The sequence below is a fragment of the Dromiciops gliroides genome, chromosome 1 (assembly GCF_019393635.1).
Source record: "Dromiciops gliroides isolate mDroGli1 chromosome 1, mDroGli1.pri, whole genome shotgun sequence".
NCBI lineage: Eukaryota > Metazoa > Chordata > Mammalia > Microbiotheria > Microbiotheriidae > Dromiciops > Dromiciops gliroides.
The window spans coordinates 615,488,814-615,512,274 of record NC_057861.1 but is presented as its reverse complement, the minus strand read 5'-3'; the positions used below and the strand labels follow the sequence as shown (position 1 = coordinate 615,512,274).

Here is a 23,461-nt window from a genome sequence, read left to right as displayed (position 1 = left end):
CATCCCTTCCAACATAAAATATTTTCCTTTTTTTTATTATATTTGTCACTCTGATAGGTGTGAGGCGATACCTCAGAGATTTAATTTGCATTTCTCTGATCAGTAGTGATCTAGAGCATTGTTTCATATGACTATAGATAACTTTGATTTCTTTGTCTGGAATCTGCTTGTTCATACCCTTTGACTATTTATCAATTGGGCAATAACTTGTATTTTTATAAATTTGATTCAGTTCTCTATATAATTGAGAAATGAAGCCTTTATCAGAGAAACTTGTTTATTTATTTTTGGTGGGACAATAAGGGTTAAGTGACTTGCCCAGGGTCACACAGCTAGTAAGTGTCAAGTGTCTGAAGTTGGGTTTGAACTCAGGTCCTTCTGAATCCAGGGCCACTAAGCCACCTAGCTGCCCCAGAGGTCTTTCTTTCTTTCCTTCCTTCCTTCCTTCCTTCCTTCCTTCCTTCCTTCCTTCCTTCCTTCCTTCCTTCCTTCCTTCCTTCCTTCCTTCCTTCCTCCTTCCTCCTTCTTCTTCTTTCTTTCTTCTCTCTTCTCTCTCTCTCTCTCTCTCTCTCTCTCTCTCTCTCTCTCTCTCTCTCTCGCTGGGCAATGGGGGTTAAGTGACTTGCCCAGGGTCACATAGCTAGTAAGTGTCAAGGCCAGATTTGAACTCAGGTCCTCCTGGGTCCAGGGCTGATGCTTTATCCACTGCGCCACCTAGCTGCCCCCAGAGATACTTGTTTCAAAAGTTCTTTCCCAGTTTTCTGCTTTCCTTATAATCTTGATTACATTAGTTTTGTTTGTGTAAAAACTTTAATTTTATATAATCAAAATGATCTATTTTACATTTTGTATTTTTCTCTATATCTTCTTTGGTCCTAAATTCTTCCTCTGTCCATAAATCTGACAGATAAACTATTCCATACTTTCTCAATTTGCTTATATCACCCTTTATGTATTAATCATGTACCCATTTCGACCTTAGTTTAGTATATGGTGTGAGATGTTGGTCTATACCTAGTTTCTGCCATACTGTTTTCCAGTTTTCCCAACAGTTTTTGTCAAATAATGAGTTTTTGTCCCAAAAGCTTGGATCTTCGGGTTTGTCATATAATAGATTACAATAGTCATTTACTGTAGTGTAATTTTTACCTATTCTATTTCACTGATCCACTTCTCTGTTTCTTAGCCAGTACCAGATTGTTTTTAATAATTACCACTTTATAGTACATTTTGAGATCTGGTACTGCTAGACCACCTTCTTTCACATTTTTTTCCATTGATCTCCTTTATAATCCTTGAGCTTTTGTTCTTTCAGATGAATTTTGTTATTATTTTTTTCTACATCTATAACTAATGCAACATTAACAAGGTAGGTAGTCTAAATATTATGCCCATTCCACAGAGGAGGTAACGAAGGCTCTAAGGGGTTGAAAGGCAGCATTATATAGGGGAAAGAGGCCTAGACGGGGTCATGAGAGATTCTGACTCTCACAGTTAATAGCTATATGACCAAGTTTCCTTTTCCAGAATTATGAAATAATAGATGATAATAGTAATATATAATATAGATATTGTTAGAGCACCAGCCCTGGAGTCAGGAGGAGCTGAGTTCAAATCCAGTCTCAGACACTTGACACTTACTAGCTATGTAACCCTGGGCAAGTCACTTAACCCTCATTGCCCTGCAAAAAACAAAAAACAAAATAAAAATTATCTGAGTATTTATGGGCAGCAGTTTAGACTGTAATCATGGTCCTGTTCCAGCTCAGTTTATTGTTGAAGCTCTCAAGAACATTTTGGTCTCTGTGTATAGTTTAAGGATTTGTCATTTGCCAGTCCATGAAAGAAAGTTTTTAATGTCTAACTCTAGCCACCTGGTAATGTCTTATTAGGTACTCAGTAGGTATTAACTTTTTACAGCCTATACTGAAGTGTTGTATAATTTCTACTGCTTCATTGAATAGTATATGTTGATCACTAAGTCTGGGCTCATTAAGAATAATGAGCTCTTTTTATAATTTCTGGTGATAATGATCCAATCCTGAATTGCTGTCATAAATCCCTCCCTTTCCTCAAACTGACTCAGTCATTTGTTTAAAATTTCTTTGTTGATGTATATTTGAGCTCATGACCTTGCTGCCCCCATATGTGTGTGTGTGTATGTGTTCACACACACACACACACACACACACACACACACAGACATATATTTCAAGAGATCATTGGTATTCTCATCTTTTGACAATAGATAATAATATATAATTCCTTCTGTTAAGAAAAATGGGATTGGGGGGCGTCTAGGTGGCGCAGTGGATAAAGCACCAGCCCTGGATTCAGGAGTACCTGAGTTCAAATCTGGCCTTAGACACTTGACACTTACTAGCTGTGTGACCCTGGGCAAGTCACTTAACCCCCCATTGCCCTGCCCCCCAAAAAAAACAAAAAAAGAAAAGAAAAAAAAAAAGAAAAATGGGATTGGGCATCCAAAAGAAAGCTGGTAAAGATGCCTTGCTAGTAATACAACACACCAGTGCAAAGCATTTGAGCCAAAACTTACTGATCTGGCTGATTTCCAATTTTGCCATGAGATTAGAGTTTCATTGAGGGAGTTTCCTCCCTCAATGTGACTGTGTTGTCATTCATTGCAGTAATATTGGGCAAGCTTTCTCTTTCTTATTTGAGTCGACTTGAATTTGTATTATATTAGGTTCTTCAGTTATATAGATGACCAGAAAATTTCCACAGCTTCCTTCTTAAGGGGGGGTCTGTGTAGCCTTTGATTTCACTGCTTTTCACACCTCTGGGGTAAAGTTGTTGATTGGTGTTGAAATGTTTATTTTATTCTTTACGCTGCTCTGACTGCTTATATTACCCCAATTTTTTTACTTTGGTTTTCAATGACTGATTAAGGGAATCTAGAATTTTTTGTTTTTGTTTGTTTGTTTTGTTTTGTTTTTTGCAGGGCAAGGAGGGTTATATGACTTTCCCAGGGTCACACAGCTAGTTAAGTGTCTAAGGCTGGATGTAAACTCAGGTCCCCCTGAATCCAAGGCCAGTGCTTTATCCACTGTGCCCCCTAGGTGCCCCTAGAATTTCTGATTTACTTATATATTCCAAACTCTTTTCTTCATGTTGCTTTGAGTCTGGCCACATGGGGTTTAGGTTTTTTTATTGTGACCATCAGCTAGCTATTGATAGAATCTTCTATTGCCTTTCTGTAGACCTTCAATAACTTTCTCAAATTGCTTTTTTCACCATGGTGTTTGATGCCTGTCCTTAGATCTATAGCTTGTTGGCTCCACCTTTCCCTTCTGTGGTTTTTACTGTGGCAACAATTGCTGTGTGCAGGTCCTGAATTGTTTTTGTACTTTCTATCAAATTCTGAAGGAGAAGGCTTGATGGTTGTAATAGATGCTTGGTTTTTTTTTTTTATTACTCTGCTTTGGGTCGAAATTGGTTTGATTGTTGGATTCATGCTTTCAACTCAAAGAGCTTTTTTGAATTTGTCTAAGTATGGTCATTTCCCTTTCAAAATAATTTGGGACTTTAGTAGGTTTTTTTCCTCCATCTTTTTATTATTACATATAATTTCTAGAATTTGCATTAAGTGAAAGTTTTCAATGACTTCAGGGTCTTCATCTTTCCCCTCTTTAGGTTTTAGTAGCTTCTCAATTTCATCTTTTATTTCATCTGATCTAAGCTTAGGAATGACATTCTTCCTTAATGATTGTCCTATACTGATGAGTTATGTGACTGGTCAGCGGTATGTTATATGACTTGGAACTGAGAATACTATTTGCAGGAAGCAATATTAGGATTTATCCTATAACTTATGAGATTTGTTTCTACTTTTATGATACAGCATTGGTGCATAATGTATGTATTTATATCTTCAGTCCATTTCAGACCCATGGTTTGCACATTTTAGTTGTCAGTGCCATTTGCACTGTAGCATTGCCAACAGATGTAGTGAGGGTATTCTGATTTGTTCCAATAATACGAGCTTTTTTGTGGTGCCGGAATATGAAAGAGTGCTGTCTTCTCTATGATGGTGGACATTGTTACAGGCAGGTCCAACCTGCAACGCTGTGTAGTATTAAAAGTGTAAATTAATTCTGGTAGCATTATCCTTTTTATTATATTGGGATGGCCTAGCCATGAGCACTGAATATTTCTTCAGCTATTTAGGTTCGTCTTTAATTCTTTAAGTAGTACTTTATAATTGAGTCTATTCTGAGTCTTCTGTATGCTTGGGGAGGTTGATCCCCAGACATTTCAGGCATTTTGTAGTTACTTAGAATGGGGATTTCTCTTTGTATTGTTGTTTCTTACAACCTTAGTATAAATCTCACCTGGTCATAATGAATGATTTCTTGGATAAATCACTGTAATTTTAGTCAGTGTTCATTAATGATATTGGCCTATAGTTTTCTGTTTATGTTTTATCTTTCTCTGGTTCAGGTATCAGGACTATATTTGTCTCATAAAAAGGTTCTGGAAGGGTTCTTTCTTAATTTTTGCAGTATGGGGTACTAACTGTTCTTTAAAAGTTTGATAGAAGGGGCAGCTAGGTGGCGCAGTGGATAGAGCACCAGCCCTGGAGTCAGGAGTACCTGAGTTCAAATCTGGCCTCAGACACTTAACACTTACTAGCTATGTGACCCTGGGCAAGTCACTTAACCCCAATTGCCTCACTTAAAAAAAAAAGTTTGATAGAAAATCTTATAAAAATGAATGTTGAAAACTATCTTTACATGTAATTGTAAAAAAAAATACTATTAGGGGAAAAATAATCTAAATTATTTAAATATATAGTGTTGTCTATGTATATATCTTATACACATATATAATGAATATATATATATATACATACATATATAAAATGAATATGTAACTACTATATTTATAGTAGTTATCCAACATGACCAGAGCTTGACAGGAAAAACTAACAATTTAGACACCTTAGAAATTTTAAAATACTTTTTTAGATAAAATATTTTCCAGAAATATTATTGTCTCTTAAACTTCCAAATTTATAAACCTTCAATATTTCTATTAAAGTCATCAGATTTTTTTTTTAAGTTTAATAGAATTCTCCCTTGAATACAGCATATCTCGGAGTTTTTTTTTTTCCTCCCTATGGTAGTTTCGTTATAACTAGATCTATTTATTTTTTCTGAGATTGGGTTATTTAAGATCTCTTTCTGGTTTTCTGGTTTGTTTGGGTATTTTATATTTTTGAAAGTATTTCTGTATTTCTCTGGTATTTTCAATTTTGTTAGCATATTAACTATATATAATATGTTTTGAGTATTCATTTTATTTCTAATGGTTTTGCTATCATTTCCTCTTGCTCATTTGCTATTTTATTGATTTGATTTTCTGCTCTTTTTAAAAATCAGATTAGCAAAGGGTTTATCAATTTTATTCAGATTTTTTTTTAAAACAAGCTTTTAGTTTTATTTATCATTTCTGTGGTTTTTTTTCCTGTTTATCTATTTCCCCTAAAATTTTTAATATCTTCTCTTTTGTATTTTAAGTTTATTTGTTGATTCTCTAATTTGTATATGCATATTCAGTTCATTAATGTTTTCTTTTTCTATTTTGTTAATGTACAATTATGAGGATATGATTTTATCCCTGAGGACTACTTTAGCTACACCCCAGAAATTGTGGTATGTTGTTTAATCATTATCATTTTTTACATACTTATTATTTCTATACCTTATTCTTTGGTCCACTCATTTAAGATTAAATTCCTAAATTTTCATTTGAGTCTGTGTCTACACAGGAAATTCAAATAATCCAAGACTATTCTGCACCTACTAGAAAAAGAAGGAGCAAATGGAATAATGTGTTATAAAGAGCACTAGAGCTCAGGATATAGCCCTCCCGGGTTCACATTCTTTACAACACTTCTAAACATGTAGACCACCCACCCCCCAGTTGTGGTGCCACTGCTGCCCCACCCTCTGGGACAGCCAGACCCTGAGATTTTACGATTCTTTGCTATCTAAACAGAAAACCTCTGTTAACTCAGCAAGGAGAGGAAGGAAAATTTTGGGGAGTGGGGAGAAGAGGCCTGTGGGACTTGAATAATGTAGTTTGTTCTTATCTGAGAGGAGTATCCTCTACTGGTTAACTGTTAACTCAGCAGGAAAAAAGAAGAAATGGTGGAGATGGGGGTGGGAGGTGGGGATGAAGCCCCCAGGACTTCAATAATGTATCCTGCCTACTGAGGAGGACACATTATTCCTCTTAGTTTCCTTGGTTGCCGTGTCTCAGATGGTCTTAGCCTCCTCCCACACTGGGGAATTCACAGTCCACCAGCTTAGGTTTCTGCCCTGACTTTTGGGTGGTCAGAACTGGCCTCAGTTGGATGCTGTGTTCTTCACTGAGACTTGGTGGAATGCTCACAGCTCCCCACATACACATTATCCTGTCCTTGTGACCTGACACCCTTCGTTCCTTAGTTCTTTGGCCTAGCAACATCATTTCAAAGCCTGCTGGCCCTAGCATTGGCAGTACAGAGCCACAGTCAGTTCATAATGTAAAGTTGCTGTTTGTATAGGACGAAAATTCTAGCTAGACTGTCTAAAAATCTAATGAGTGGTCGCCATAAATTATAAGCTTTAGCAAGAGTTTTGACTTTTAAGTATTTATTAAGGAGCATAAGAATTTGGAGAGGAGAGAGAAAGAGACCAAGATTCCTTCATCTGTCTATCTCAGGGGGCCAGCATCTCAGCTCCATTAAAACTGAGGTCCCAGGCGCAAGAAGAATGCCCGCTCCCCTCTCCCTCCTCCCTCCTCTTCTCCAGCAGGAAACAGGGCTGTCTGCACACACACAACTCCAAGCTAATTGGTTGGTAGTTCTGATTGACAAGTCCCGTAGGTGGTTCTATAGATGTAACTTCTGGACACTAAAGTCACATGGTCTCTAAATCACATGCTTTCTCCTCATGGTGGACCTTCCCTACAGTATCTCTCCAGTAGTGGGTGCCAAACCAATTCTCACAATAATTTTACATCATTGTTACTTCCTGATTGCAGCCCCCAGCAGGCTTTTGTTCCTGAAGCTATAGCTGTCCTGAAAGAACTTCCACAGCCTGGAGACAGGGTCCCTACTGCATTGGGAAGAGGAAAGGGGGACCGGGGTATTGGGGTGTGTTTTAATGTGAGCCTGTGTTGTCTCTGGTAGTGCAGCCTTGCTGCTGGTAGCTTGGGAGGAGAAGGAGGGGTGTTCAGGGTCAATAAGCATTAGTTCTTAGGTTTGGTGATTTTTTTTAACCTTGTTTTGGGTTCTTGGTGTTCTAGACAGTGGCAATGACTGTCTTATTCTTGGTGCATAATTTCTCATAGAATCGGAGAAAATGTCTAGTCTACCATCTTGTTGCTTACATGACCCAGAATAATTTCGTTTTAAAATGTAATGTTTTCTATGTTTTATAATATTTTTATTTATTTTGTCACATATTTGCAAAATACATTTTAACCTGATTTGGGCCACACTCGAAAATGTTGTGACACCTTTCTTTTAGAGGTTATGATATCCAATATGGTAATATCTATTAAAAACATTGTTTAAAAATTTTTATTCATTAGTGTTAAGTCTAGGCCATTGCAGGCAGTATGTGTTCTTTAATGATGTTTTGGTTCAATAGTTTATTTGTTGAATTCTGAAGGATATTTTGGCATCTCTTAGCTTATTAAGGATAGCTAGCTTCTGGTGTATAATTCCATTTACCTGATGTTGTCTTTCTACATTTCTGGAAAATGCTAAAATTTTATACCTTGCAATGATATATTCTGCTGTTTCCACTATGTTGTATAATTTTCATTAATCAACAAGTCTGGTATCTTTTAGGATAAATTCTTTGTAGTTTAGAATTTGATCTAGTTTTTTTCCCCTACTTTGTTAACATATTTTTGGTTAAGTTGATACAAATGTTACCCTTGGAATGCCTTTTGATTTCTCCTCTTGGATCTTAGCCATTTCATAGGTTACATGAGGAGAATAACCGGTTACTTTTATATTCAATACTATTTTTATTAGTATCACTTTTCTCTCTTGTTTACTTAATTATTATTTCTGTGTAGGTGACACATAAATCTGTATATTGCCGTACTTTTATCTTCCCTAAGCTTCAATCCTACATCACCAATTGCCTGTCAGACATTTTTAAGTGGGTTGTCCAAGGGACGTCTCAAATTCAACATATCCAAAACTGAAATGATCTATCTCCCCCCCACCCCCCCCCCACCCCTCGCCACCATCTACTCCAAACTTTTCTATTTCTATATGAGACCACCATTTTTCCAGGCTTGTGTTTTATATCTTAGTATTATTCTCAACTTTTTATTCTCCCTCACCCCAATATCCATTTAGTTGCCAGAAATGGACATTTACCAACAGAATATCTCTCAAATCCACCCTCTTCTTTGTACTCATACAACCACCACCTTAGTCCAGACACTCATTACTTCTCACACAGATTCTTGTAGTGGTCTCCTAGGTGGTGTCTCCTACTCAAGTCTCTCCACTGCGGTCCATCCCCCACACTACCACCAAAGTGCTTTTCTTCTTAATCACAAATCTGATGATGTATCCCCACCCACCCCCCAGCTTAGTAAACTCCAGTGGTTCCATATTGCCTCTGGGATAAAACACAGACTCCTTTGTTTAGCTTTTAAGGCCCTTCACACCTTTGCCTTAGCCTGTCTTTTTAGCTTTATTGGACATTGCTTTTCCTCTGTACCTGTAATACAGCCAAATTGGCCTTCTTTGTCTTCCTTACACATAGCATGCCACCTCTATTTCTGTTCCTTTGCTGTGGCTATACCTTGTGCCTGGAATGCACTCCCTTATTCACTCTACCTCATAGACTCTCTGTCTTCCTTTAAGATGCAGCTCTGGGTCTCCCAGCCCTCATAGGTAAGCTTTTGCCTTATCTTGCTGGGGCACAGGCCTCTGCCACTTTCTGGCCCTCTCCTTACCGTGCTGTCTTTCTGACCTCCATCCTCATCCCCTCCCACTAGAACCTTAGTCTCCACTCTTGCTTCCCCTGACCTGGACCTTGGGGCTTTTGCCCCAAGTCAGTTATTCTCTACCCTTTTGTGTTGACCATCCTGATTAGAAAGTAAGTTCCTTTATGATCTGCCTCCTTGACCTTCTACCTTCTGTATGAAGCATTTCCTGACTTCCCCCAACTTAAGTCAAATCAACAAGAATTTAAATGCATACCATGTGCCTGGCTAAGCACTGGGAATATGAATACAGGTGGAAAGAAAGACTGTTCCTGGCCTCAAGTAGCTTATATTCCAATGGGGGAGACAACACATAAAAAACAGCTGAAAAGTAGAGGTGGTGGGTATTGCCAAGAAAGTAGGTGGAGATGTTGGAGGCATGATAAAGTCCTATGGTACGTGAAGACCTTTTTGTTGTTGTTGTTTGTCCTTCCTTCTCAAAGAGGACCATGACATTTGGTGAATTAAATTTAAGTGAGGAAGAGCTGTGCAAAGACACCAACCTCACTCTCTCCTCCAAAGCCATCTGGGTTCAGTGGCAAGATATAGATGGCCCCAGATATTTAAGACACTTGGGGTTAAGTGACTTGTCCAGGGTAATACTGCTAGTAAATGTCTTAGGTGAGATTTTAACTCAGGTACTCCCAACTTCAGGACCTATCCACTGTACCACCTAGCTGCGCCCTACCTGTAGAAGATTGAAGACATGATTGACCTCTTCTTTTAAAATGGAGGTTTTGGAAGAAAGCAGCCAATCAGAGGGAGAGGCCCCAGGTATAGAGGTACTTATGATGTAATATGTAGCCAGGAGTGGAGTGAGCTTGCAGGGTAAAGAGATTTCTTTGTCAGGATAGACAAACTCCTGTGGAGGGTCAGTAATATACCTGGAGAGGACCATATATTGAACTACTTGATATTTCTTTCTTTTTCTTTTCTTTGTATTTAATTCTGTATATGCTTTTATATGTACTTGTCTCCACATCCCACCCTCATTAGAATGTAAGTTCCCTGTAAGTTGAGATTGTTTCATTCTTTGTATCCCCAAGACCTATCCTAGTGCCTGGCACACATAGTAGGTGCTTAATAAATGCTTGTTGATTGATACTTTTGTAACAGACTATTACTATTGCTTTATAAGGCCTGTCTGTTCCAAAAGTATTTCTAAAAACAAACAAAAGTATTTCTATAAATTTTTAACCTGTTTGTCATATGCTCTGGGAACATCTATTCATCCTCTTCCTCCTTTTTGGTGAGGAAGTATAGAAATGTTTATAGCTGCCTTGGAGCTAATGAGCCCTGTATTTTATTAAGTGTAATTTTTCAGGTTTTTGTTTGATCACCTTTTGGACCATCTCATCTGTTTTATCATGCCAAAAGTACTCATTAAGACTGGCATTGTGTTGGTGTTAATTGCTTTAAATATGTTCCTACTGCTAAGTTTTGACTTCAGTCTTTTAACAGATTAGCATTCTTTCTGATACTTTTTTTTCTCATTGTGGCTTACCTGAAGAAGACCAAAGCTTTTTTTTTTTTTTTTTGGTGAAGCAATTGGGGTTAAGTGACTTACCCAGCCAGGGTCACACAGCTAGTAAGTGTTAAGTGTCTGAGGCCGGATTTGAACTCAGGTCCTCCTGACTCAGAGGGCCAGTGCTCTATCCACTGCACCACCTAGCTGCCCCCGACCAAGGCATTTCTAAATGTTGCTTTCATCTATTGGTTCAATTTGCCATTTAGATTTAAGCATTCTATTCTTCCTTGATAGACATTTGGAATTTTATATTTCTCAAGTCCAAATTACATTTTGATATCAGTGGAGTGATGATAATGGATTCTGGTAGACAAAGCCATAATGGGTTTAAATTGTCTCCCTGAAAAAATGCCATGTTTGACATCAGTTGTTGTTGACATTACTGTGTTAGTGGCACAGTTAAAAAAAATCCACAAGTTTTTTATGTGGACTTTACTCTGACATTCTCACTATGCTTTGATCTCTTTTACATATTTGAAGAATGTGACTTTGTTTCTTGGGTTGCCATGGTCAAAAATGTTATCACCAAGTGCCTAGCTTCCTAGTGATTAACCTGGTTGGTCCTTGGAAAATAAAAATTTGTTGCCAGAGCCATATTGGAAGCTCTTCTAGGGTAGTGGAACCTCCTGGCATTATATTCCAAAGGTATAGCCTTTAAGAACAAAAGACCATAAATAAACAAAATGACTAATATGGTAACATTTTACTTAATTACACATGTATAATCCTTATCTGATTGCTTGCCGCCTGGGGAGGGAGGAGGGGAGGTGGGGAAGGAGGGATAAAATTTGGAACTCACTATAAATAAAAATTTATATAAATAAATATAAATAAAAGTTTATTATTTTAAAAAAAGAAGAACAAAAGACCACCTCCTCCTCACAATGATTTATCAGGCTAAATTACCTTCAAGAAATTACAAAACTATTCTTAATGAGCTTAAAACTGTCTTTCTGGAAAATGCCATGTTTTATGTCCGTTGTTGTTAACGTACACTTTCCATGGATTCCCATAAAAACAAAGGTTCATCTTTTTAATAAAAATATTCTGCTGGTGGTGTAGTTTGGCAGCAAGAAATGGAAATGCAAATTATAGATGTTGATGGAGGGGCCCATCCTAGGTATGAATAAGCTGTAACATAACCAGTGAGGAACTCTAAAGAACAGGAGTAAAAGATGTTCTCAAGGAATACTGTAATAGGAATAGAAAAATGGGTTGGTTGTTAAACTGCAACACCAGCAGAATATTTTTATTAAAAAGACTAACATTTTTTTTATGGTAATTAGTGAACCTCACCTTGTAGCAAATTTTGGGGAAGATATGGATGAGTCTTACAGGATAGATTGACTTTGATGAGTTGTAATTTCCATTATTGGAAAGAACTTCTGAATTGATGAGATCACAGATCTATTTTATTTGAATAACTGAGCAGTACAAGAGTATATCATGATTGTGGAGTTGAGTCAGAGTCTTTGTGATAATTTAGGCACTATAAATATTATGGTGCTTTTGAGGAGCTTCTTGAATAATTTAATAATTCAGTGATTAGCTGCTCTTTATACTCCTGGGGCTTTTTACTCCTTAGCTAATATATTATTGCCTTTTACATGTTTATAGATTTGTTTTGAGTGATACAAATCATGGCGCAGCAATAAAATCTATGAAAGTACATAAGCACATCATTGTTTGGAGGCATCATTGGTGTCCCCATTTTTTGGAAAGAGCTGTGTGATTCCTGTTGTTAAGGAAGATGGAGTCACACCTGCATCAGAGAGGAAGTTCATTGCTAGTCATTTAAAAGCCACTGGATATTTATAGTTGCTCTTTTTGTGATGGCAAAAAATTGGAAATTGAGGGGATGCCCATCAATTGGGGAATGGCTAAGCAATTTGTGGTACAGGAGTGTAATGGAATATTATTGTGCTATAAGAAACAGTAAGGGGGGCAGCTAGGTGGCGCAGTGGATAAAGCACTGGCCCTGGATTCAGGAGTACCTGAGTTCAAATCCAGCCTCAGACACTTGACACTTACTAGCTGTGTGACCCTGGGCAAGTCACTTAACCCCCATTGCCCCACAAAAAAAGAAAAGAAAAGAAACAGTAAGCAGGTGGATTTCAGAAAAACCTGAAAAGACTTACATGAATTGATGCTAAGTGAAGTGAGCAGAACCAGGAGTACATTGTACACAGTATCAGCAACATTGTGTGATGATCAGCTGTGATAGACTTAGCTCTTTTCAGCAATACAGTGATCCAAGACAATGCCAAAAGACTCATGATAGAAAATGCTCTCCACATAGAGAAAAAAGAACTGTGGAGTCTGAATGCAGATTGAAACATACTATTTTCACTTGTGTTGTTGTTGTTTCTTCTTTCTTGTGGTTTCCTTTTATTCTGACTCTTCTCTTACAACATGACTAATGTGGAAATATGTTTAACATGATTGTAATATATCACTTATATTAAATCACTAGCAGGCCTTGGGAGAAGAGATGGAGGGGAGGGTGGGAGAAAAATTTGGAACTCAAAATCTTACAAGAGTGAATGTTTAGGGGCAACTAGGTGGCACAGTGGATAGAGCACCAGCCCTGGAGTCAGGAGGACCTGAGTTCTGTGTGGCCCTAGGCAAGTCACTTAACCCCAATTGCCTCAAAAAAAAAAAAAAAGAGTGAATGTTTAAAACTATCTTTATATGTAATTTGAAAAAAAAATAAAGATCAGGTAAAATGAAAAAAAATTATTAAATGCCACTGGAAGTATTTTAAATTGATAATTATATATCTTATCCAGACCTACTACTTTTCAGTTTTCAGAGAAGATGGAATTTCATTATATTAATGGTATGCAAACTTTCTGTTTCATGTTTGATCCAACTTGTTTTTTCATTGTGTTAGACTTCTTACAGTCATATAAATAACCAGAAAGTCTCCACATTTTTCCTCCCTTAGGGAATTTCCTTTAATTCCTTTGCTTTTCAGGCCTCTTTGGTAAACTTTCTGATTGTTGTTGAATTGTTTATTTTGTTCTTTGTACTGCTTTGACTCCTTGTTGTGAACCTATTAGTTTTTGCTTTTAATTGCTGATTAAGGGGATCTCTGGAAGTTCTGTTATACTTGAATTCCATTGTGTTTGTTTCTTTTCTTATTTTTTAATCAATTATATGATGTTCAGGTTCTACTATGTATATTAACTAGATATTGAATATTCCAACTTCTTTCCATAGATCTTCAGTACTCTGTCAGATAATATAGAAGAATGTGTTCATTCATGGTGACCATAGCAAATAAGTTTTTAAAAATTACTCTGTTTTGATGACTCCATGCTATCATATTCAAAAAGGACTTTTTGGAATTCCGTTCTACCTATGCTCATTTTTAATATTGTTGATATTGATTTGCCCAAGGCTACACCAATATTTAAATGGTATTAGGGCCCATATTTGGTCACCCGGCTCTAGGTCTAGTGCTCTTTCCATTACACTCGTCATATGTCTCTTTCATGTTATTGTTTTACATATGAGAGATTTCTATGGACTAAAAGCCAATTTTCTTAACACCCATTTCATGTTATAGACATATTACCATGCATTACCTTACTCAGATTTCTAAAAAAAAGCCACAAGATGGCAATATCATGCCATAGAATGTTAGAAATAGAAGGTGCCCCAGTCATCATCTGATCAAAAGCTTATATTTTACAGAAGAAACTAAGGCCCAGTAAGGGGAAGTGACTCGTTCAGGGTCACCCAGTGAGGATATGCTGGCAGAAGGGAATAGCTCTTTAATTCTCTGGTAGCATATTTTCCTTTACAATGCTGTCTCTTATAAAATAAACTTCACTTTGGTAAAATTGAAATAAAGCCTTTTCATATGACCAGATTTGCAAAGTAATGCTTTTATGATTTGAAAATTATGGGAATGGCTAAAGGTTTTCAAATTATCCAGTGTTTCTCAACATCCAATTTTATGGAAAAATTCTTTTAGGGATTCTTTTCCCAGTTGTAGATATCTTCCAGTTAGTGTAGATTTTAAAAAGTGGAAGAAATTCTTTATTTGATAGCTTTGTCTGTTCCCACTTTTAAGGTTTATTTTTGTACCTAATAGACATTCTCCAGCTATACCTATAGTGATTTAAATATTACAAGCAGTTGTATTTTGTTTCAAGATTTCTTTGTTTCTGGGACACTTGAGCTGCAATTTTGGCAAAGTCTGAATCTGAGTTCTGGGTTTCTGCTTTCTTTCTTTAGACTTTAATTTACCAAATTTGCAAAAATGTCCCTGAATACATGGGAACTAAAGACTGAAAAGCATTCACCACCAGTAATTAGCATTTCAAAAAGATATCAGACTTTTTGATGAAGGTGGGGTGGTTATTGGTGGATTTGGGGGGAGCTGAAGGGTAAGGGTATTGAAACTTGTTGATTGAACCCTAGAATTCTGAATTATAGATCTTTGGAAAGATTCCCATTCTAACTTAGGGTGTTTCATGTTTGCTTCAGCCTGGGTGTCTTCCCTGTAGGATGTTGCACCAGGTCTTCATTACTCATTAATGTTGGGTCAGTTCTCTGCTCAGAAATCTTTAGTGACTCCTCTTGCCTACCTAGTGAAGTTTAAATTCCTTTCCTTGGTTTATGATCTTCCACAATATGTTGCCTCCTTACCTTTCTGGCCTTATCTTACTCTTATTATTTGCTGCCATATATGTGTTTTCACCAAACTGGACTAATTCCAGTCTCAATTTTCTGCCTCCATACCTCTGACCTCATTGTTTCTTTTGCCTAGTATGACGCGCCTTTACAGGTGCCTCTTGACATCTTGCCAAACACAAGTGCCTCCAAGAATCCTTCCCTATTGACCTCAATATCCAAATGTATGGATATGGTGCCTGGAATATAAGCACTTAATAATACTTGTTGATTAGTGGCCATACATATTAATACAGATGCATACTGTGTATTATTCCCTTATTAGACTAGGGGATTGTCTTACCTAAACTTTGGATCTTTCTAATTGCCCAGCATAGTATGCTGTTCACAACAGACACTTCTTTGGGGGCTGTTTTTCTGATTTATTAAGACATATTCCACAAGTTTTCTTCAATTAGAAATTCTTTAAAACAATAACATTATTTTTTGCCAGCTGGAGAATAGAGTCATCAGATTCTCCCATTTTACGAATTGCTCCACAAATTGCATAAATTTTAAATTGACCATTGAATCTGCCTGTGACCTTGTCAACCTCGGCCATGTTCATCTGGATGGACGTGTGGTCCTTGGCCCCGGTGATCCTGTTGCTTGCAGAAAATTTCCGCGGCACATACAGGTCCACAAACTCACTGGCATCATTCTGCATGTTGGCAACTGAGGGAACCGAGTGCAAACTCAAAAGCAGCGGAAGAAAAAAAAGCAACACAGTAGACAATAAATCTTTGTCCAATTTAAAATTGGTCCTAGTGATACTATACACACATATACACATGTGCAGAATGCACCCAGAAATTAACTTTGCATGCTACTGGCATAATGAATTTAAGTTTAAATGTATCCCATTAAGATTAAATAAAGAGGGGCAGCTAGATGGCACAGTGGATAGAGCACCGGCCCTGGAGTTAGGAGTACCTAAGTTCAAATCTGGCCTCAGACACTTAACACTTACTAGCTGTGTGACCCTGGGCAAGTCACTTAACCCCAATTGCCTCACTTAAAAAAGAGTATCTATCAGGGGGCAACTAGGTGGCACAGTGGATAAAGTACCAGCCCTGAATTGTGTGACCCTAGGCAAGTCACTTAACCCCAATTTCCTCACTTAAAAAAAAATTAAATAAAGAGTGAAATAGAAATTTCTATTAGAAAACCTTCCTTTGATCAGGAAATTAAGATGTACGATTGATTTCAACATCCAAGAACCAACGGAGTCAAACAGAAAGTAGTGTTAATCAGTAGATTTTACTTTAAACGTGAAACTTGATTCAGTTTTAAGCCACGTAAAACACCATTTTGGAAATACTGAACCTTGATGGAAAATGATGGAGGGGCAATAATGTATTCTGAACCCCACCCCACCATCACCACCCATGGCAAGGACCCAAACATTGGAAAAGAAAAAGAAATAATCTTTTTCCCCCAAGAATGACCCATAATGGCCTCACTTTTAAGCCAGAGTTGCTTTCTAGCAGAGGTCCATGATGACACCTATTCATTGTTCTTCCCACTCTTATCTATGAAATATTTTTTTTTAACTCAGATGAAGAAGAACTTTTTTTTTTTTCTGTGAGGCAGTTGGGGTTAAGTGACTTGCCCGGGGTCACACAGCTAGTAAGTGTCAAGTGTCTGAGACCAAATTTGAACTCAGGTCCTCCTGAATCCAGGGCTGGTGCTTTATCCACTGCACAACCTAGCTGCCCCCGACAACATATTTTTAAAGCATATTTCAGTAAATTTTCTTTGACTTTCTGCTATCTCTTGATCTGATCAGCTATGAAATTGAAACATTGGACAGTCTATCCAAACCACTTCTTAAATAACACTAAGGCTTTTGAGTGGAGGAAAAATATCTCTGACAAAATAGTTGGTCCTAAACTTATTAAAGTAAAAGCATGTGAGTTTCCTTTCTTTTAATAAATGGTAAATTTAAAAGTTGGGAAATATACTTTTTTTGCAATTTTTTTGGTGGGGGGGCAGGGCAATGAGGATTGAGTGACTTGCCCAAGGTCACACAGCTAGTAAGTGTCAAGTGTCAGAGTTTGGATTTGAACTTAGGTCCTCCTGAATCCAAGGCTGGTGCTTTATCCACTGCACCACCTAGCTGCCCCCTTCTTTTGCAATTTTAAAAAAGGGTATCAGACATTTTAGGTTTTCTAATGGAAATTTAAATCAGCATGAGCTATGAGCATATTTCAAGTATGTAATTGATTTGCTTACAGTTTAACTTTATTACAAGTTTAAAGGATGACTAATTTAACTGTTCCAATAAAGCTGCACAACTGGAAAGTATTCTGACATTTCTCAAAATACCCATTACACTTCTGTGGACCATGTCTTTATCATTTCTATAGTTTTGAATATATTTCTATGAGACAGAGATTCTTAGAGTGTAGTTTGGGGGTCACTTGTGGCCCAGAGGCTGGTCTAGAAGACAAGGATGGAATGTAGTAATGTCGGATAAGCATTGCTAGCCAGCACATGATGAAAAAAAAAAAGAGGGGGGGAGCACTGTTTATGCTTAGTAGATATTTTGCTGGTATTGTTTATCCTTTGTTTTCAAAAAAGGACCAGTGACATCACAGGTGATGTCCTGACTTGTGTATGAAATGGATTAAAGTGAGGCAGAATTGCCCACAGTCCTCAGCCTCACTTTCTCTCCCTAAGTCATTGAAGCCCCGTGGCAGGACAACAGTCAGGATATAGTGAATGACCTTAGCATCTTTCCCTGACCACACTCCAAGCATCCCACAGTCCCTCATCTGCCCATTCCATTGAAAAAGTCTTCATATGCTTGGAGTAGACATTCCCCTAATTTACCAACAGGTTTGAGCACTATCAATTACCCTCAAAATGATTTAACCCATCTGTCGAGATGGTTTACCAGGGTGTGGCCACTGCACACACTGTAGCTTCTTGGAGCCATAGGTGAGAGTTGGGTGAATCGGGTGGGCCCCAGAGGTGGATGAGCAGCCCTGGGAAGGGTTCCACAAGCCCTCACACCAGAGGTGCTATATGAAGTAGAGTGATCAGGAATCAGGAAGACTCACTTTTGTGGGTTCAAATTTAGCCTTAGACACTAGCTATGTGAACCTGGACAAGTCCCTTACCCCCTGTTTGCCTCATTTATAAAAGTGAGTTTTCTCATCTGTAAAATGAGCTGGAGAAGGAAATGGAAAACCACTCCAGTATCTCTGCCAAGAAAACCCCAAATAGGGTCACTAAGAGTTGGACACTACTGAAAATGGCTGAGCAACAACAAAAAAACCTCTAAGGAGTATACTACTTTATCTTAGGCATCAATAATACCCTATTTGCCATTTTTGTTCTCCTTTGCAGCCCAAAGATCCTTCTCCTTGGCAGAGAAAACAAGCATTTTTAAGAGTTGAGGATCTTCACTAATTTTTCAAGCTATGGTTGTAGATAGTGCTTTGAAACATTATCAATTTGTTACCTTGAAGGTTTGATCATTCATAAATTGCTAGTTGCCCAGCAAAAGTAACTCATGGTGATAGAGTATATTATAAAATGCAAAATGGATGATTTTGATTATATTATATTAAAAAATTTCTGTACAAACAGAAGCAATGCATCCAAAATTAGAAGGGAGGCAGAAAGCTGGGAAACAATTTTTATGGCCAATACTTCTGATAAAGGCCTCATCTCTAAAATATATAGGGAACTAAATCAAATTTATAAGAATCCAAGTCATTCCCCAATTGAGAAATGGTCAAAGGATATGAACAGGCAGTTTTCTGATGAAGAAACCAAAGCTATCTATTCCCATATGAAAAAATGCTCTAAATCTCTAATGATTAGAGAGATGCAAATTAAAACAACTCTGAGGTACCACCTGACACCTATCAGATTGGCTAAAATGACAAAAAAAGAAGATAATAAAAGTAACTCATGGTGTTTGGGTGTGATCTAATCTTTAGACCTTACAAGAACAGCTAAAAGTAGTTTTCATCCTAAGCATTATAGAACATTTGAGATTCATGGATAGAATTGATATTTTAGCACTTTGCTGTGGGAGACAGTAGATGATGTCAGATTAAATTTAAATTGATCTCTTGGTGTTTATCTCTGGTCCATGTGCAATTACTTCAGCACTGGAGAACCTTTCAAAGGCATCCTGTCAATACAGCTACCTGACAGTCATTTGTATTTGTAAACTGTGCATTTGGCACCCGCTGTTCTCTGTTACTCTGTGGCTGGTGGGGAGTCAGAATGGGTATACAATGAAGTTATTGGTTAGTACAACTCAGTGGGAGTTATTGAAGGAAAGAAACAACACTTGCGTGCCCTCAGGAGAGGATAAGAGAGAAAAAGAAAGTGGTAACCTTAATGCATACCTTCTTTTCTTTAGCTACCAAAAAATAATGACTGGACAAGTCAGCCAGCTCTATCCATAGCATTAAATTGTTTGTAACAACCACTCGTTGTTGTTTTTACTTTAAAAATGCATTTTAATATTCTCAGCTGAATTTATTTGGCTTTTTTGATTTCAGGATTCCAAACAAGCTTAAGCAGTTTGTATTAGACTTGCATTCGGGAAAATTGCACAGAGAATTCCATCATGGTCCTGATCCCACTGATGTTGCCCCTGGACAGGTAGGAGTTTATTTTTTTCCCCAGTAGTGGAAAGAGAAGCTCTTCTTCTCTTGCGTTGATTTAATGAGTTTTTATTCTAGGAAGAAATGTTAAGCAGTCCTGCAGTCATGGGTAAAATGAAAATAAGCAAAAACAAAAGACTTTTTAAAAATATTGAGACAGATGCTCTCCAAATTTTTCATTTCTTTATTGGGTAAAGTGAAAGTTTCCCTGAATCTGCTAATGATGAAAACTGGAAGTTTTAAAGATATTAAGGTAACTACTTCTTTCAGCAATACGGTATTCTGAATAGGGAAGAACACGTTTTTAAATAGTACCCTGCCTAGAAATAGGGAGTTTAGTGGATTCTGTTCATTGTTGAATTACCACATGTGGCTAACAGATTGATTACATTGTATAAAGAATAATGATTTCATTCGTTAATTTTGCTGACCCTATCAATATAATATTGCTTCGCATTTATGATGAGTGCAGTTTTATGTAGTTTTAGGTTTGGGGGTGTATATATTATTACCTTTCTGGATACTCGGTAGGTAATAAGTAATCTCTATAGGTTGTTTCATTTTGTTTTTGAGACTGATCCTCCCTATTTCACCCAGGCTTAGAGTGTCATGGCCTCTCAAAGGCCTGGTCCCAGTACTAACCTGTTCCTTTGCTTTCTGACTTAAGCTAGTTTGCCCCCTTCCTTAGGCAGCCTTAGAGCTCTCCACTTCCTGGAGCCCACCATATTTGTGCCAGACATAATATGGACACCCAAACCACTTTAGTCCACCTGCAGCTCAGAACTCCTCAATTTGTGTAATTTACCAGCCTCAGCCTCCTTCAGCAGCAGGGATCACAAGTGTACACCACCATGCCTCTCCCATTACATTTTCTCCTTAAAAGTTTTTAGCTTCTTGATGTCCTCAAAAATGAGTGTTTTTGTAATTTATGTGATTTCTGTTACCTTAATGAACATCCCTTCTTTTTCCATGGCTGTGGCTTAAATCCTCTTTTCTTCTAGGGTTTTTGCCTCCCTTTGCCCCTTTAAAAACAACAACCATGTTTTCTTTCATTTTAACTTCTTTATTTAGTGCTTAAATTCTTTTCTGTGACAGAAGCCCCTTTAGAGCACTTTAGAGTTCCTTTTTTCTTTGAGAATTTTAATCCAATAATTTTCTTTAATAATTTAGAAACTATAGAAGCTGATAACCACATCCTGTTGAACAGACAGCTTTGAAGAAGCACTCTAAGGTGTTTTTTTCCTAAATACAAAGTTATGGTTAGTGTTTTCCCAGGCGAGGACAAAATGATATGCATCATAACAGACCAGTTAATATTGTCAGCTGAGTTGGGTGAAGCCAACCATCTATTTCACTGAGCTAATGAGATGGGGAAATTGAACATGACCAGATAAAACCAGAGGGATGGACACAATGTCATATATATGGCATACTTTTATTGTATTAGAACTCCTTTGCTCTTTCTTGACATTTCAAAAGACAGGGTATTTTTCTTTACTACTGGTGTACATTGAAGATTATTATTAGGGTAAATTTTAAATGTTGAAATGTTAGCTTTCTGGGGGGCAGCTAGGTGGTACAGTGAGTGGATAAAGCACTGGCCCTGGATTCAGGAGGACCTGAGTTCAGGTCTGACCTCAGACACTTGACACTTAGTATCTGTATGACCCTAGGCAAGTCACTTAACCCCCATTGCCTTGATTAAAAAAAAGAAAGAAAGAAATGTAAGCTTTCCTCTTTATCTCATTAGGTTTTAAGCTATTGTACCATTTAAGCATCTTAGGCAGAAAGGCTACTATATAAATAGGGAATTCTGTAAATGGGGTCCGAACTATATTGTTTCCACAGAGTACAACAAGAAAAGGACTGGGTTGTGTAGCATTCTCTGCATCCAACAGAAATGTGAATTCAGTGTGGGTTACCTAACATGTCACCCAGAAAAACTGAGGTCACTTCTTTAGTAATTGAGACTGGGAGAGGCCATATTTTTTTTTTTCAAAGGCATATGAAATAAGAAAAACAGCACCTGAGTCCTCTCCTTTGGAAAATGAAATCAATGGCTGTCCCCTCAAATAAAGTCTTTAGTCAGTAAACCATCAAGTATTTATTGAGCTTCAACTCTCTAAACTCTGTGCTCAAGTTATAACCTTGAAGCTGAAATATATTATCTTTTTATCTTTTACAGCACATTCAAGATGTAGCAAGCAGTCCACCAGAAAGTTCCTTTCAGAAACTAGCACCCAGCGAATATAGGTATACCTTATTGAGGGATCGAGATGAGCTTTAAAAACTTGAACAAAAAAATTGCAAGCCTTTCAAACAACAGCATCAACTTACGTGGTGGAAATAGTAAACCTATATTTTCATAATTCTATGTGTATTTTTATTTTGAATAAACTAAAAGAAAGGTTTGGGTTTTTAATTCCCCTGACTCAAATGATATGGTTTGGTGGGTCATCCAATACAACTTCTTTTTTAAAGTCCAATTAAAATTTAAAAAGAAAAATGCATCAGAGGCCCATCTTCACTTTGGATCTAACCCTGACCTCCAAAACGTTCTTAAATCCAATGGAAGGTAATATTGCCAGAGACAATATGTTGTTAACTTGCACTGCTCCATTAAATAAGAATTGGGATGTTTTCTGTGTAGTCTGGTAGTATGTACTCTCCTGCCCCCTCCCCCCCTTCCTTTCCATAGGAACTCTTGGTACTTTCATTGTCACATTTCTCACAACAAAGAGGGTATATATTCTGGATACTTGGGAGGGGAATAAATTAAAGTTTTACAGAACTTTGTGTTGTGTTACTGATTCATGAGATACTGCTTGTGAAAATTTGATTATGGTCTTTTGGGATCTTTGATCTGTTGCTGAAGAAGCCAGAAAGCCCTAAGTCAAAAATTTGGCCTGACATATTCTCTGAGCTTAAAAAGAGAAAAAAATGGGGGAAAATGCTGTTGAGCTTATAAATGTTTACATAGTAATGGTGATAGGAGGTATTTCAAACTATTAAGAGTGATTTATTCATAAATTTGGGGGGGAAATCTAATTCAAATGAATTCCAGTGTTTCTAATGGGGAATGCAACAAATAAAATCCGTCCAATTCCTTATGTGTTCATTAAGAGTAGATCTTTTCCCTTAGCAAATTTTGATTCATGTAACTATCTAAGGTAGTGCTGAACCAAAACCTCAATATTATGACCTAACTTCATCTTACAAATTGTTCTTCCACCCAATCCCAATTACCCACTACCTTTTTTGGGTCTTCCATTGACCCGAGTGGGTTACTGATATAGCTGCTACTCAGCATTCTGCCCACTGGATTCCTGATGCAGGATGTAGAAGAAAGCAGCACAAGAGAGAGACCAAAGCCAACAGAGTGGTGCTTTGCTGGCTTGGGCTGGCACTGTATGGATCAGGAGTCTTTTTATACTTTTTATACTAATACATATAAGTCAACCCCAGTTTAGGGGAAGGGGGTTTTTGTTTTGGGGGGTTTTTTGGTTTGTTTTTTAATTTAAAAGGTTGACTTATGTGCCATTATATGGAATATGTAATGATACCTGTAACACCTACAAGTTCTTTCAAAATAAAA

At 37.4% G+C, this 23,461-nt stretch overlaps 2 protein-coding genes across 2 annotated transcripts in view; one reads left to right on the top strand and one right to left on the bottom strand.

The window, feature by feature from the left end:
• ERP44 (endoplasmic reticulum protein 44) overlaps window positions 1-22,657 on the top strand; it is a 132,714-nt gene extending 110,057 nt beyond the window's left edge. Inside the window, 2 exon segments of the mRNA XM_043979548.1 lie at window positions 19,762-19,864; window positions 22,052-22,657. Coding sequence (XP_043835483.1) covers window positions 19,762-19,864; window positions 22,052-22,153 — 205 coding nt within the window. The 3' untranslated portion in view covers window positions 22,154-22,657.
• LOC122737102 (40S ribosomal protein S21-like) lies at window positions 15,651-16,141 on the bottom strand. The gene has a single exon (XM_043979546.1). The coding sequence runs from the start codon at window positions 16,026-16,028 to the stop codon at window positions 15,651-15,653; it is 378 nt and encodes a 125-aa protein (XP_043835481.1). The 5' UTR covers window positions 16,029-16,141.
• Window positions 22,658-23,461: the final 804 nt, after the last annotated feature.

What these genes read in the sequence shown, in the direction of transcription:
- LOC122737102 (XM_043979546.1), bottom strand. Translation starts at nt 16,028, where the DNA reads ATGTGTATATGTGTGTATAGTATCACTAGGACCAATTTTAAATTGGAC.